General features: G+C 39.5%; 1 protein-coding gene across 1 annotated transcript in view; it reads left to right on the top strand.

The window, feature by feature from the left end:
- Positions 1 to 15,702, top strand: part of PARD3B (par-3 family cell polarity regulator beta) — a 398,218-nt gene that overhangs the window by 367,623 nt on the left and 14,893 nt on the right. Inside the window, exon 22 of the mRNA XM_032694000.1 lies at positions 31 to 110. Coding sequence (XP_032549891.1) covers positions 31 to 110 — 80 coding nt within the window. The remainder of the gene's footprint in view (positions 1 to 30; positions 111 to 15,702) is intronic.

Below are 15,702 nucleotides of genomic sequence, written 5' to 3'. Positions count from 1 at the left end.
CTTCATCTCTAATTACTCTCCTCTCCACAGGTGCCTGGAAAAGGTCCAGATGGGAGCTCATACAATCTTCACTTCGAGGGGATGGAAAGGCAGTATGCATCTTTACCCAGGTACAACACCAAGCCTCATACACGCTCTCTGATTCACCTTCCTTCTGATGGGTAGGGAAAGCAGCCCACACCTGATGTCTGGCTCTAACATGAGAGATTATTTTGTAGTTTTGTCTTGTCACCTTTTGCTGCTGATTTAGTATCATCTTTATAACTGTACTATTAATTTGAACTTTTGAATTTTTAAAGAAAGGTCTCTCATTGAACATGTCAGTAAGAGTCATGATCCACAGGTAGAGAACATGACATTGAGGGAGCCGGCTCTGCAAGAGTTATAACAGGTCGTAGCAGGGCATAAATGACTGAGTTTGTAGTGATATAATTCTAGCTGGCATTGACAGAGTGGTGCTGTGGAAAGCCTCCACTACAGCAGCCACAGCTCCTGAAGTCCCACTGCTGCTGCAAGGGCTGTCTGACGAGCAGTCCTATTGCAGTAGAGCATCTCTGTGCTTTAACTGAACACTGCAAGTAAATTCTCTGAGGGCTTTTTTTAATTTTTAATCCTTATCAACTCAATGAAGAGCAATTCTACTCTGAAACCAGTGGGGCATAACAAAAAGGAAGCATTTCAGAGATTTCAGTCCCATTTCTATGGGAATTCTAATAGCAGAGTGTAAGATAAAACAAGCCAGAAAGGGGAGTGAGAGGATACTAGAAGAGATAGTGGGAAGCAGTGAGAGGAAAACAAAAATAGAATAATAACCCACCTTCAGAATTAGAGGGCTGGGCAAGTCCTCAGAGGAGTTGCCTAGTCCACTTCCTGGACCTACAAGCAGAATAATTTGTAAAAGCACAGCAAAAATAGCTATTTACAAGTAAGAAGAGATTCTTTGTTGTGAAGTACTGTTGGTATTTAAGAAATCAGAGAATTGTTTCTTTTTGCTGGTTTTTCTTTTTCCACTGAGCTATTTCCATTCAGAGGTGTCATGAGAGGTGTGTCTGGAGTTTAGTTACTGCCTTCAAATTATATTTGTGTCAGCCATTTTTCTGGAGATTCATCCTGTGCAGTAACTGGCTTTTCTAACAGCAGTGTGTCTTGTATGTATTTTCTGTCTAACTATGGATATTCTTACTTTTCTGGGTAAATAGACATCTTTTTTATGTTTTTCAGCACTCACGTTTCCTGTCATGTTTTTAGCAGTGATTTTTGCATGTTAGTTAGATGTAGTTTAAATACACATGATCTTTTTTATTTATTTTAAACTTCAATTTTGTTGAGTACTTCCTTGTGGATTACAAGACTAAATGAGTAATTGGTGCCCAGTGTAACCTTCTACAGCAATTTTCGTATTTGTGTGTCATGTCTTCTTTTATTCGTTTTCCTTTTAAGAAAATCGACTGTATTTTTTTCAAGCGTTATAAAATGGAAATTTTCCAGTGAAGTAACTTCCATCACCCAAAATTGTTTTTATTTCACCAGTATTCCTTCAAGTGAGGATGACCAGAAGTGAGCACAGCAGTGCAGAGGTAGACACGCCCTTGCTTTATGTAGCAGGTGTTCTCAGTATTCCTTCTATACTGTTCCTTTCCAAACTGCTGCATCCTCAACATGTTCCCTAGGTGTGTGTACTGCTTGTCTCTACAACCTATGTTTTTGTGGGTTTTGTTTGGTTGCTTTAGTTGGTTTTTTTTAAAGTAGATTTGTCTGAATCAGATCATGAATTTCACAGTGTTCTTCCCCAAACTTCCATTTAACTTGCTAGAAACTCAACTCTCCAGCTTTTGTGACAAGTTTGAGTATTTAGCTGGCTGGGACTCTCCATTTAGGAAGTCATCCAAATATTCACTAAGCTTTTGAAGATCAGCCTGAAGAGTGTCTTTTCTCTCAGTGCCTAAGGAGATTATGCTGGAGAGTGAGAAGACCTGCACTTCAGCAGGGTTGTGTGTGCTTCCTGACCCAAACACTCGCACTGCTGCACACAGGCCACGCCATTGCCACGTCTCCAGAGGATTTCCACCCTGGCAGGAACAGAGCTTTGGGACATCACACCCTTGGGTGTGCCTGCAGTCCAGCAATCAGCTGCTGCTTTTTATATTTAGGTTTTGTAAGTTTTGCAGTTTCATGTTACTGCAGTAATTAAGCTTTGGCAGTCACAAATGAGTAGATTGCTACAGTGAAGTCTAAATCCAGAAGAAGGGGATGCAGTCTCATTGCCAGCCACTAATGGAAATGAGTGATTTCTTTTGTTCTCATGGCTGACTGCCCAGGAGTGTAGAGGAATCCAGGTAAAAGCTACCCATTTGCCATCCTCTTCTCAGTGAAGGATCCATGAAAACTACTGTAATGGGTAACATTATAAAAAAAAAAAAAAAATTAAGAGAAAGAAATGGGAATGTAGAAAGAAATACAGAGGTAATATTTCCTCAAAAGAGTAGCTTTCTTCTCCCCAGCATTTTAGTATTAGTTCATGGTTTCCTGCCTTTGGGTTTATTCCACTCCTTGTTTTTTCCTGTTGTCACCGTGGTGAAACCACCAAGCCTCATTTGGTATATAATTGTCTGCATACTTAGCCATTTAAGCCCAGTTTAATAAGAGATACTCAAAAAGGCTTCAGATGAGAGTTGTAGATGGTGGGAAACAAATTCTTATTGCAATATTGTGTTGAATCCAGGAGGATATGACCTTTGCCTGCTGCTCTGGTGTGGAACACACAAGGAAAGCACTTGGACTGCATCCAGTTGCACAGGATGAGGAGGGAGGAGGGGATCTGTGCTATGTCAAGAGTAGCTGGGACCTACACAGTGAAACTGTTCTGCTCACCTGAAAGCCAGCAGGACTCATGCCAGTGTGTGTGGGCACAGACAAATTGAGTAAGAGAGCTTTGGTTTTCCTCCCCACAGGGCAAGAAGGAAGAATATTCATCTGCCAAATATCTTTATGAATATTTGATGCCCCTTAGGCACTGTCCCGTTCCTTTGCAAAGGCATGCATCCTGCATGAAGGAGAAGAAGGATTGCCAGCAGCATCTGAACATATCTGCTGCTGGGTTGTAGAAAGCTAAGCTAAGCTTTGAAACATCGTTGTGACTTTGCCTTTTTTATTTTTTCTTGGTGTATTTTTCTGATTTTCTCTGAAGCTGCTAATTTAAGTCTATATATTATTGGCCCAATTCAGGTGATATAGATCTGTATTAACTGTATTTGAGGAATTCAGCTGTCAAACATGTTTGCCTTTTCAGTAGTTACCACAGCAAATTCAGTGTCTTGGTCTCCCTGAACTCAGCGATGACCTTTTTGCCTTTGAGTGGAGGATCTGTTCCTCTGTAAGGTTACATTTTTAATTAATGGCTCAAAACAAGGCAGCAGCCTTTGGAGAAAGGCTTTGTATGTGACTGGCCTAAGGAGTGGCAAGCTGAGGTGCATAGTTAAGTTTCTAGGTAAAATAATGCCATCCTGTAGACTTGCTGTGGAAATGTCTACAGAGGCAAACAGCTGAATTAGATGATAAGTGGCTGTGGCAGGAGAGTGGCAGGTCTTCATCTCTCACTGCATTGTGCTGTTCTGTCTGCTGAAAGCAGCAAAGTGGGAAAGGCAGAATGGAAGGCTTTGCAAGAGAGATACAGTTCTTTGCACTCAATGCTTACATGTTGCCCTGAGGCTACAGCTAAGTAGTGCTCAGTAGTAGTATTAAGCAATGGTAAATCCTCCTGCTTAGGAGGAGAATGGCTTGATTCTTATACCTTTTAGCCTCTTCTTTTGGGAAGAAGAGCAGGGCAAGGCTGTGGGAGCCAGAAAAACAGTTATATCTTTTAAACTGTTTTTAATGCCTGTTTTCTTGGTGTAATCTAGCATATTTTCCTGATGGAGCTGTGGAACAGATATGAAGCTGAAGCTGCTCTATTTGTTCATAGTTTTATTTTTGAGCTTGCTTTTATGGAAGTCTGTCTTAATGTAAATCACAGTCTTGCTAATGGCAGCCTTGTTTGGAGAAATCTCATGTTCAAGGACATGTTCTTTTCTGCGTTGATGGAAAAGCTGGCCGTGACCAAAAGCAGACTGACAGACACTGAGACGGCACACTGGTGACGTGATGAGTGTGGATTAGAAAGCTCAGCCATCTTCCCAGTAAGAAATGCTGATTCCAACGGAAAACTAGCACTTCAGGCTTTCTCTGGAATCCTCATATAACTGAAAAATGCATTTTTGTCAAGAAAAGGGGTGGGAACAGAAAGGCTGTAAGAGCATTAGAAAAGAACTGCTAGCATGGAAAAACGAGTTCAGGCTGTGTAGATGGGTTCAGCTGTATTGCTGTGGCTGGGAGGAGACTGCTGAGCAAACTGGTAATTGACTCACAAGCGTGAAACTGGGAAACTTGGAAGTGTATTAAGGAAGCAGCCTTGCCATACAGTGGCATTGGGTAGTCTTGCCATGCTGGAAGCTTCTATTCAGATTGACCATGTAACTTGCACTTCTTAAGGCAGTAGCTAAAAGCAGCACACTCTCCATTTCTAGGTATGATACAGAAAGGACAGTTTTGATCACCTTGCCTGAGCCCTCCAAGACCTTCTGCATTTCTGCATCAAACTAAATTTCAATTTTGATCCATTGCATTACTTTTATAAATGTATTTACAAAAGAATCGAACCTGGAATTAGAATGTCACATTGTGGAGAATTAATTACATTCTTCAGAGGTTAATTATTTTACTGTTTAAAGAGATTATGCCTTTTTTTTTTTTTCTTGAAGTCTGACATTACCCAATTTCAGTTTCTAGATACTATGGTAAATATTTTTTCTGCTAGATTTTAGGAGCCAAACCTGCAAAATGCCTCCCCTTGAGTATTTTTAACCTCCCTTTCAATAAATTAAATAGACTGAACACACTACAGAGCATGAAAAAACAGCATTGACTCAAGGGGCCGGAGTACCCTTGCAGTCAATTTATGAGGTAGCCTCTAGAGTTAAGTCAAAAACATTTCCAGCTCTTTGCATCAAAAGCAAAGTTTTGGTAATAGCCGTGTCATGAAGAGATAAGGTTCCTCAAATATAAGGACTGGATTACTTAGCAGGTTTCATTAGCTTCTTCTTGCACTGGAGTGTTCTTGCCTTTGTTTTACTAACCAACTGTATTTCAAAATGCAGGATTTCTGTAATTTAATTGAATCCCAAAAACATCATCAGAAAGTGACTTGACACAAATCACAAGAAAAAGTTAATTATCTGTTAAATAAGGCTCATCATTCATCATTGTCTAGCAGAATCTGAAATTAATATACTGACATTACTTAAATATGTATATGGTATATTCTCCTGGTTAACAAAAAAGAAATCACAATTTTAGTGCAGACTATAATTAGCTGTAAATCAACTTGTCAGAGCATTCCCAGCCTCTGGGATTTGACTAGCCAAGGACCACAGATGAAAAAGCAAGGTTTAAAATCAATTATTTAAATCAAAATTCATTGCCTGTTGGTTTAAATCACAATTAATTTTTTTTGCTTTGAATCACTTTGATTTAACTTATTCCATCCCATGTTGCAAAAAATCTGACCCCATTCTTATTTTGTATACTTCATCTACATTCCCCCTTGGTGTCCAAGAGTTTGTTGCACAGCATTGACCCAGCATTGCAGTCAGGGTTGTAGCCATCAGCTGGAGGATGTGATGTCCTGGTTGGTTCTGATGTTGACCCATCTGCCCTGACAAATGCCATGCAGTGGCACAGGGGTTCTCAGTGACAGTGTTGCTCTGTCCCACAGTACAGCTGCTGTCCTGCCAAGTTATCTGCCAGAGACCTTCTTGGTGCTTGGACACTTCTTAGTAACAGTCTGCCTCTCTGTTTTTCACTGTTCCTCTCTTCAGTTGATTTCATTACGTGGCTCTACTGAATTTGCCTTTTTTTTTTTTTTTAGCACAAAATTGTGCTTTATGGCAGGTAGAAGGTGACAATGCTGATGCAGACTGCAGCAAATGCCATTGCTACCTTTTAATACTGTTAAAATTGGAGAGTTGTTCATCTGGTTAAAAAGAGCATCTGTGATATATTTTCATAAAGGGGGAAGGAGGGGTGTGAAAACTTTAATGGTAGTGAAATAATTTATCAGTCCTGTTGAGAATCACCCAAGTTTTATTCTGTCAGTGAAACCATGTTATTGGACATATGTTACACAGCTACAAAGCAAGCCTGTTAACTTTCGATGTATAATATAATACACAGTATTTTTATTAGTGCCCAGGATTTTCCTCCAAAGGGGTGGAAACCGGTGAAGGGCAGGACATGGGAAAATATTTTGTCATTCCAGGAAACTGAACAAAGTCTGTATCTCCCTCATTTCTCCTACTGATTAAAATAAGAGCATCCAGAGGAATATTTGAGAACGAATTGTAAGTGGTCTTTTTAAATTTCTTACATAAATCATATTTTTTTAATATCTCCCTGAAATAACTGCAAAACTAAGAAGACTTGATAATTTGGAGTCTTAAATAGGATTAAAACTGAGTTGGGTGAAAAAATGAATGGGCCACCTAATTTTATCACCCTAGGCATATGAAATATAAGTAATATTCAAATGGTACATTCTCCAGTATACTCGATTATTAACTTTCTCTTCTGTTTTAATCAACTAAAGTAGTATCAGTAACTCAGGGATATTTTTTTAAATATGATTTTTATCTTGACAGCTGTGCTTTTATTGAAAATGCAGCAAAATCTTGTCTGTCTGTATCTTCCAGTGTGGTGATCTCATTATAAATGAAATACGTGTATGGTTTTAGTTGGGTTTTAAGTGCTGGCAGGTGAATTTAGAATCAATTTTAATGGAAATGATGGTCCTACTCAAGGACCTCCAAGATATGTTGCAATAAACCAGCCAAGATGAAATACAGGCAAAGAAAAAAAGATCATTCTTACATGCTAGAGCCCAAGCTTGAGAACCAAGCTGATGTGCTCATGAAAAGATTACCTTAAATCCATTTTCAAATCCAGTTTAAAATTTGCTTAACTAACTTTTCTTAACTCTGGAAGACAGTAAAACTGATTGCTGTGAAAACTGCCCAGCATCTAAGAATGTCAGGAAAGTCATTGTATTTCAAGAAGGACAGAGTCCAAATCCGTAGCAGGACACCAGATCTGTGATATGTACACGCAGCAGAAAGCTGGAAGTGCTCTGTGACAACTTGTTCTGTTCCATCTCAGTTTGAGTTCCTCTGCTGCAGTGTGCCATGGTACTAGTATCACTTCAGTGTCATATGTGAAGTCTGAAGGCTTTTTTTTCATATATAGTGTCAAAAGACATTTTTCCAAAAATGTGCAGAGTTCATAAATAACTTGTGTTATGTCTTCTACAGGGAGAGTTTCAGGCATTAAAAGCAGAACAGGTAGGAAAAGGGTCAATGTACTATAGACCTTCTAAAAAATGGTCTTGTGTCTCTAAGATTTGACTGAAAGGAGGAAAGAAATTTGTAAACAGGATCACAGTTTCAGAAATCTCTGTGGTGAACACAAAAGGAAGGGTTGTAAAACATACCTTCAGCTTTCTAATAAAATAGAAATATTACTTGAAATGAACATGATGGCTCTATCCAAGCCAAAGTATGTCTAAATACTGAAAAAGTATACTTTAGAAAGTCAGAAAGGTCAAGGTTCGTGATATCAATCATGGATTGCAGCCATCAGGCCACTTCTGTAATTTCCATGGGAATAACTAAAGAAAATTGACCAAAGAAAGTGTCTGTAACAACTGGGACATAGCTTGAAAAAAACCACTAAAAGCCAGATGTCCCAGAAGAATACTTTGGAAGTGTAGAAGGAGGCAGACAGGGATGGGGTTTGTCAATTTTCCTAATAAGTCAGTCAACTCCTCATAGCAAAAAGCCAGTTAATGCAATATGGAATAGTTTAAAAGTCAATTAATATTTTGAAACTAAACAGCCGGCCTTTTGCAAGGACATACTATCCGGAGTAAATAAAAATACTTTCAAGTGTCACATTTACAGAAAACATGGATCTGGTATGAATTTTAGTGTATAATCAGGCATAAGGACCTCCCACTCAAACTAAGGGCACCAAATTCAGCTTAAAAATACAGGAGATGGAGGAAAATGTTGCCTTTGAACAAAAGGGCTTGAGTTAATATTATAAAATTTAATGAAGTCATGGAGACATTGCCTCAGAAGAGAAAGCTGTATTAACTATGCCTCCAGTGAGTAAAAGAACAAAACAACTGTTAGGGAACAAAATATTAATGAAAGAAAGAAGTGTCAGTACAAAATGGTTAGTTTGAGATGAAGGATCTGTGGAAAAAAGATAAGTGAATGCAAATTAAAAAGAAGATTAAATTAAAAACCAAAAGGATATATCCCATAGAATGCATCAACAGAGTGATGTGCTGAGTGAAACCTGGGGAATAAGATGTGTGCTCCAAAATGCAAATGCATCCGTTGCATTGTTGAGATGGATATTGAAATTGCTCAGGAGACCACCAGACTGGGAAGCTCAGCTGGCTGCTGTGTAGGTATGGATATTTGGAATAAAAATGCTCCTGCTTATATTGGGTTATAATTCAGAACTGATCAAAAAGTACAGGCTCTAGGCTGCAAAGGTGAGAAAGTGCACTGTAAAGTAAGGCAACTTCACTCCCGTTCTTGGCTTTGGCTTTCCCTTGATAAATATCTCTGGAGGTGCGGCTGAAAGATGGCTGTCAGCAAACGTGCTTTAAAAACAGCTAACAAAGGAGAAATGAAGGAAGCCAACAGTATCAGGTGTAAATATGTATTATTTTGAGGATGTTGGATCAGGAATTTTTGAGTGAGCTTCCTGCAGCTCTCAGTGTTGTGTATGAGCCTCCTGTATGTTCTGTGACTGCTCAGCTGTGTTCCTGTGAGCAAACAGCAGCTTTGCAACTGCACCTTTTGCTCAAAACAGATTGCAGTTAGTTCTCCATATTAGTTCTCAGCCAATTCCTTTGTCTCCATCCAATCTTTGCAAAGAGTGCTTAGGAAAAAAAAAAAAAAACCACAAACAAAAAAACCCCACCACCCTACAGGAAGTATGTTAAAAAGGACAAGGACGTTGTACTGTCACAATGGCAAATTTCAGGCTTCTGATAGCAAGCCATTTAAAATGAGTTTCTTATAGGTGTTCTTATGTACATGTTTAGAAAGAGGAAAGGAGATTATGATGATGAAGTAGGGAAGTGAATTGTATGTGGACAGTCTTAATTGCATGCTGCAAGGTAATGACAGGCTGTGAAATCTTAAGACCTCAAATATACTCCTGTGTCCTTTTACAAACATGCAGGGGACAGAGTCGTGAGGACTCAGTGTGCCACCCACTGAGAAAGGAGGAACAGGGTGGGGGAGATGTGAGCGGTAGAGAAACACAAGGGCGGTGTGTTAAGCAGACCTGCCGTTGTTTGTTATCCTTGGTGAAACCCTGCCTTGTGAGGAAAGAGCTTTTACATAAACTGGTGATTAAAGGAAAGAGGTATCTAATTTGGGAATAAGAGAATCACTAAAGAATTTAATAGGAAAAACAGTTGCTAGAGCAGCTGTTTCAACACAACTCATACAATTGGCAGCCAAACTGCTTCCATTTCATAAGAAGGTGACATATTTAATTTCTCTGCACAGAAGTCTTAAATATATCAGGAGAATAGTCTGAATTCTAAAAGGTTTTGTCCAAATTCCTTTGCTCATATATTCACCAAAGGCTTTTATGTTGCTCTTCAGCTACATTGCTTTAGAAAGTCATGCTTTGGATGGGTTGATCCAGCTTAAGTAACAACTAGAAATGTTATAGAAGCTAGAATGAATCTGATCCAGAACCACTGCAATCCATGGATGTGTTCCTAATGATCGCAATCAGCAGTTGGTTTAGAGTGAAATGCAGCCACCATTAGAGCATATTCTTTGATTTCTTTACTGTCTGGGTCAGCCTGGTAGTAATTTCATAAGCTGTGATTAGGTTATTTGGTTTTTTGGCCCACCAATGTTAGCAGTTTTCAGATTTTGGAGATCCTAGTAAAAGGAATACATCTTTTCCTGCTTGATAAGTTGTTCTTCAGCCCATCCAATCTTATCACAAATATAAGTGAAGTAAAAGTACTCCTTAAAAATTAACATAATTCAATTGTTGAAAAATTGCAAATGTTCAGATCACTAGTGGTTGTGGACCAGTAACTTTGTTAAGAGCAAGCATAGAGCTAAAATTCCTGTAGTGCCCTGTTAGAAAAGATTAATTCCTGCTTTCTTGAGAATCTTTACCCTCATCTCCAGGCTTGGAAAAGATTGCATTGTTCTAGCATTTAATAGTTATGTAAATTAGCGCTTTGTCATTTAGCACCTGTGCAAAATTTTCTACTAGAACAGTTCTCTCAAATATGGCATAAACAAAGCATAAGATGCACAATGACACTGTTCTTTTGTTGATGCTTATTTGAGAAAATCTACATAAGCTATTGAGCATCATTACCAGAGGTAAAGATGTCGTGGATATGCCAGAATCGCGCCAGAAAAGCTTTGTAGGCGTGTGGTTGGTGTTAAATAGCACATAGACCATTAGTCAGGCTTTCAGCAAGCTTTATTTTGGAAATATATTAAATACCACAATGCATATGTCAAAAACTTAACCACATCTTTATGGTGATGGTAGTGTCTTTGCTGTACTCAAAAATTTTGTCTGCCAAATGTTACTTAGGCTGGCTATAGAGATATTGACAGAACTCATATCTTCTGCTGGCTTCTGCCTGGTGTTGCTGTGGCCTCCACTGATTCTGTGCTCTGTTCTGCATGAGCAGATGGGATCCTACAGCTGTTTGAATAAATATTAGTTTTAAAGAGTTATGCTACTCTGATTAACCATACAATGAGGGGGGAAATGGCAGGGGGGAGAGCACCTAAAGAATCTCTCTGCTTCAGGCCTCTTGCCCAAAAGCATTCATTTAAAAGTTTGAGCAGTGATGAGGTGAGGAGTTATGTAAACTGGAAGCTGTTCCTCAAATCACCATCTTCTCTCTGCACAGAGAGTAATTGATAGCTTATGTGCTTGTAACAGCTGAAAAAATAGAGCAGAACATGCAAACACGTCCACTGTATAATATACGTGGGAAGCAAGTGGAGGAGAGTGTTAACTTTAATAGAAAGCGAATTATCTGCCATTTTTGTTCCACCTCAGATGTAATTCAGCAAGGAGATTGGATCTGTGCACTAGATAGTGTAAAACAGTGCTTTGGAAATTGGCAGCCAGAGTTCCATCCAGAGGGCAGGAAATGTGTGAACAAAACCCAGCCCAGGTTATCAAGTAAAACCCCAAGCCAGCGCAGGTCCTTGGATATTGAGTAGCTGGCACTTTTCTTCATTTAAAGAACAATCGTTTTACAGGTGAAGGGAGATACTTTGAGAGCAGTCTGTTGTAGATCATGGCAAAATCTGGCAAGCAAAACCAATATCAGCAGGATTTCACAGTTGAAAATCCATGTGAATGGCTTTTTGCTTGGATCTAGGTGCTAGTGAATTGTTGTATATACCCACATATCCGCAGGTTATGGTCCCTCATTTAGCATTTTTGCTATGAATTTTGGTTCAGTTTGAGATACTGTACCTTAAGGAAAAGGGACGTTTGTTTACTGAGAACTGAGATGTCTTCAGTATGAAAAGAGTGTGTTTTTTTAGCAGCATGGTATGGTCACAGTTTTTCCCTTTGTTTTGCTTTTTGAAGGAGGTAATAGTGATATGCTCTTGAACGGAACTCAACCACCCAACACAATAGCTGGGACAAAACAAGTAGAAAAAGGATGCTAACAATCCTTCCTCTAAAGATCCTCAAACAGCAAACACATTTTACAACTATACATTCAGCAATTAAAGATTTCCAGACTCAGTTAAAAGCTTTGAGGATCCCAGCAGCCGTGCTCAGAAAACCCATGCGACTTCTCTGTGCATAGACTTCTGGTAGTCTTCTAATTAGCTTTGTAGGAGTCTCTGAAGGCATCTGGGTTTCTCACTGACTAGGGAATTAGGCTGAATTTAGGCTGCCTGAACATACCAGCGCTGGTTTTGAGCATTTTCTGTACGGATGCCTTTACCACATGCCATGCTGCAGCCCCCTCTGGAATGGCCAGCGGGAGCAGCTCGGTGGTGCAGGCTGTGCTGCGGCACTGACTGCACCGCGCTGGATGGCAGAAAGCACAGAGCAGATCAGTTTGCAACGAAAGGGAATTTAAAAAAAAAAAAAAAAGGGCAAATTCAATTAGTCAGTTGAAATTGAGTTGGGGTTTACACTTGATTTTTTAGGCCCAGATCCATCAGAGCACTTAAGCACCTGCTTTACCTTGAATTTAGCTTTTCAATATTAGTCATTTGCTCAGCTATCAGAGGCCTCCAGGAAACCTGGGCTTAAACGGGCATTGTAAAGCATGGAGGACGGATGGCAGACAGGCAGTAGTACTTGGACAAATTTCATTTTTTTCACTCTCTGCACTTTATGTGGTGTAAATAATGCCTGCTTAATGCAATGCTTTTTGTTAAATACCTTGTAAATAGTGTGAAGAAAAGTTATTTAAAGAATAATCTGACTTTTTCTTTGAAAAGACTCGTTAGTAGTCTTAACCTGGAATCTCTTTAGTCTTATGGGGGGGAATAACAACCTTAGTGTCATTTTGGTTTGATTTCTTTGTATGAAGGGGTAACAGCTCTCCGTTCTCTCTTGTCACCAAACATCTGAAGCAAGCTCTATTATTGAGAGATTACTGTCGTGGTACTTGGTTTTACAGAGGTTTCATCAGAAACATTTTGGTTTTAATGGACAATGGAAAATTTTCAGCTGTCCATTATTACACTTCTTTGTACACAGTCTAAAAATATAAACTGAAATTATAATTACATCTGTAATTCTGGGTCCCAGCTGAGATCACTTTAATCTCAATGTAAGGGAAAAAAATCAATACAGAACCTTTAACCCTTGTCTTTTCCTCCTTAGACATTTTCAGTTGTACTAGGTTATACCACGAGTTTTGTAAGTTTTTCAAGGGATTTGAGTATACAGAGGCAATTTTGCATCCTCAGAATGGTATTGCTGCTTTGTGCTTTTCTGACTTAAAAACTGTAGTGATGTTCTTGAGTAATGGTTTATATTGTAGCTGCTTAATACAATATGAAGTTTCTTCCTTTTACTTTTGGATCATTAAAAAGAGGGACCTTTGAAATGTTGTAAAGTTCTTTTAAAGAAAATCCTATTTTACTGGAAGTTGAGTTGCACATATCTTTTTTTAAGAGGAACCCAAGTCAGCATTAAAGACTTAACATTGAGATTTGGAAAAGACATCATTCTCAACTCTCCACAGGCTCTCTCTACTGTATTGTGCTTTATGCCTCTGGGTTTCAACTAGTACGCCTGTCAAGGTTAAATATTACCATATTTGGGGGGGGTTGTATCAACATTTGCAAGTACACAAGTACCATCAAGTGTTTTGTGTTTCTGAAACCTGCACCTTTCTGCAAACCTGGACTTAGACTAATAGTTGCTTTGGTTTGAGTTAGCATCTGAGGAGGAAAGGAGAGGTTGTTTTGTGCTGTAAGACCTGTGCAAACTATTAATTGTCCACTAACTGCAACTTCCTCTGAAACATCTGGTTCTGGTAATAGTCATGGATGTGATGCTGCAGATTAAGGCACACTCCACTACATTGCCACAGTTACCACGCTGTTAATATGTAAAATAAGTAAATGTAACATCCATGTAGCAGAGATGTGCTGTTCACCTGGTAAAATGTCGTTTCTTAGTAATTGCATATATTTTCCCTTTTTCTAGATCATGGGCACTCAAAAAGTAAAAAATAAATTAACAGCATTTTCATCAGTCTTTTTTTCTGACTACCTGAAAGACACAATTGAAAAGGAATGTTTCCATGGGGAGTGAGGCATTTCAGCAACCCACATCTAGCACCCGAGCTATTTATTGAGGTCTAAGGCTGTCAGGCCTTAACTTCCTGACTTCATTCCAGGATACAGATGTCTCATTCTCTCCCTGCCCTCTCCTCCCCTTTCAGATACCATTCTCCTATGCAAGAGCCTAATCCAATGACCACTGAAATGCTTCCATTGACATCCAGAGGCTTTGGCTGAGGCCGGATGAGTCTGGGGCACGAAGTTCCTCATTGCATCAAAAGTTATTCCCTCTTCTCAGTCTGGTATCTATGCAGAGCACAGATCTCTTTCCATCTTTACTTCCCCCTGCAAAGTATCTTGATGTGTTTTTATGAACATACCACTTCAAGTCTATCACATCACACAATCTGAAAATACTTAGAGTGATATTATAGTAGTGACCTTTATTGTTCATTAGTGAATCAGCAGCCAAGCTTACTGTGGCTTTAAATGAGCTATATAAATTGGTTGTTATTTTCAATTATGATTCCCTTGATTTGAACATACTAGAGTAAAGATAATTGATTGATTCATTATGTAAAAGATTGTTTCAAGTTAAGAGGGTGGTTTTATTTTAAAAGTTTTCCCCCAGCCAAATTGAGACATGCTGTCTGGAATCTTAGCCAGGTTCTTACCAGGTTCATATCAGGAAGCGCTATTGCTTCTCTTTTTCTCACCATAGTAGCCTTCCTGGGTGGAGTAGGGATGCCTCTCTGATTATGGTGCTGTTGATTGTAATGTCAGCTGAAGCTGCAGACAGTATCATGTCTTGCACATAAGACTCTACTGCACATGGTACAGAGTCTTTTATACATGCTGTATGTAAACATTCAAAAGAAACTAAAACCTATACCAGGCGGTGCTGTCCAAAGCCTCTCTTTATCTCAGTGCTGGCTTGCCCCTGTGTTCCAACTGCTGTGCTGTCACCTCTGCAAGGTATCACTAATTCCCAGCTGTTGGCATTGCTTTGCCAAGGATGCAGTGTTTTGATTTGTCTTTAAAGCATTTTTTTCCATCTTCCGCTGTGTGTTCCGCTTTCAGCTTCAGGTTCCGGATGTCTTCTGTTCTAGATACATGACTAAGCTGATTGAACTGTTGCAACAGGCTGTACTTGCTCTCTCTAAATGCTTGTTGTGCTCTAAGGACTTTGCTGTTGCAAATTTTATCTTGTCATCTGTCATGCAGCACAGTGTGCAGATGGCACAGAAGAAATTTGTCTAGAAGCTACATATCTTGTTTGTTACAAGTGTTAGAGGGATTGCACATGGATCTGGAATATTGACGATTGCACCAGTTTCCAAAGACCTTCTGGTAAGTCCTTCTGGGTGCGTGGTGCTGCCCCAGACAGGAATGCATTGAAGAAAATCACATAAATCTGATGATGTCTTATTCATCTTGGACTGCTTGCTGGCATTGCCAGGGCTGGTGCTGCTGGGGAAGAAAGCAAAGAAGAGAACAGTAGCCAGGCCAGGAGGAGATAGTGGTAAAAAACATGGTGTGTGCCATGGGCTCCAGGAATCCAAACCTAGGCCTTGCTGAGGGAGGCAGAGAAGACAGTGGTCTTCTCTGCCTTCCTCAGCAGTGGATGTGGTGGATGTGGCATCTTGTCCTGTTGTCATGTTCACCCATCTCCAGCCGTGGTCTAGCATGATGACCTCTGATTTCCAGATTTGCTTAAAGAAACAAACTCCTGCAAATGAAAAAGGGAAGAACTGAGCCCAGAAGTGTA

Source organism: Chiroxiphia lanceolata, chromosome 7 (genome assembly GCF_009829145.1).
Source record: "Chiroxiphia lanceolata isolate bChiLan1 chromosome 7, bChiLan1.pri, whole genome shotgun sequence".
Lineage (NCBI taxonomy): Eukaryota > Metazoa > Chordata > Aves > Passeriformes > Pipridae > Chiroxiphia > Chiroxiphia lanceolata.
Note: the sequence above shows the minus strand (reverse complement) of the source record. Positions and strands in the feature narration are given on the sequence as shown.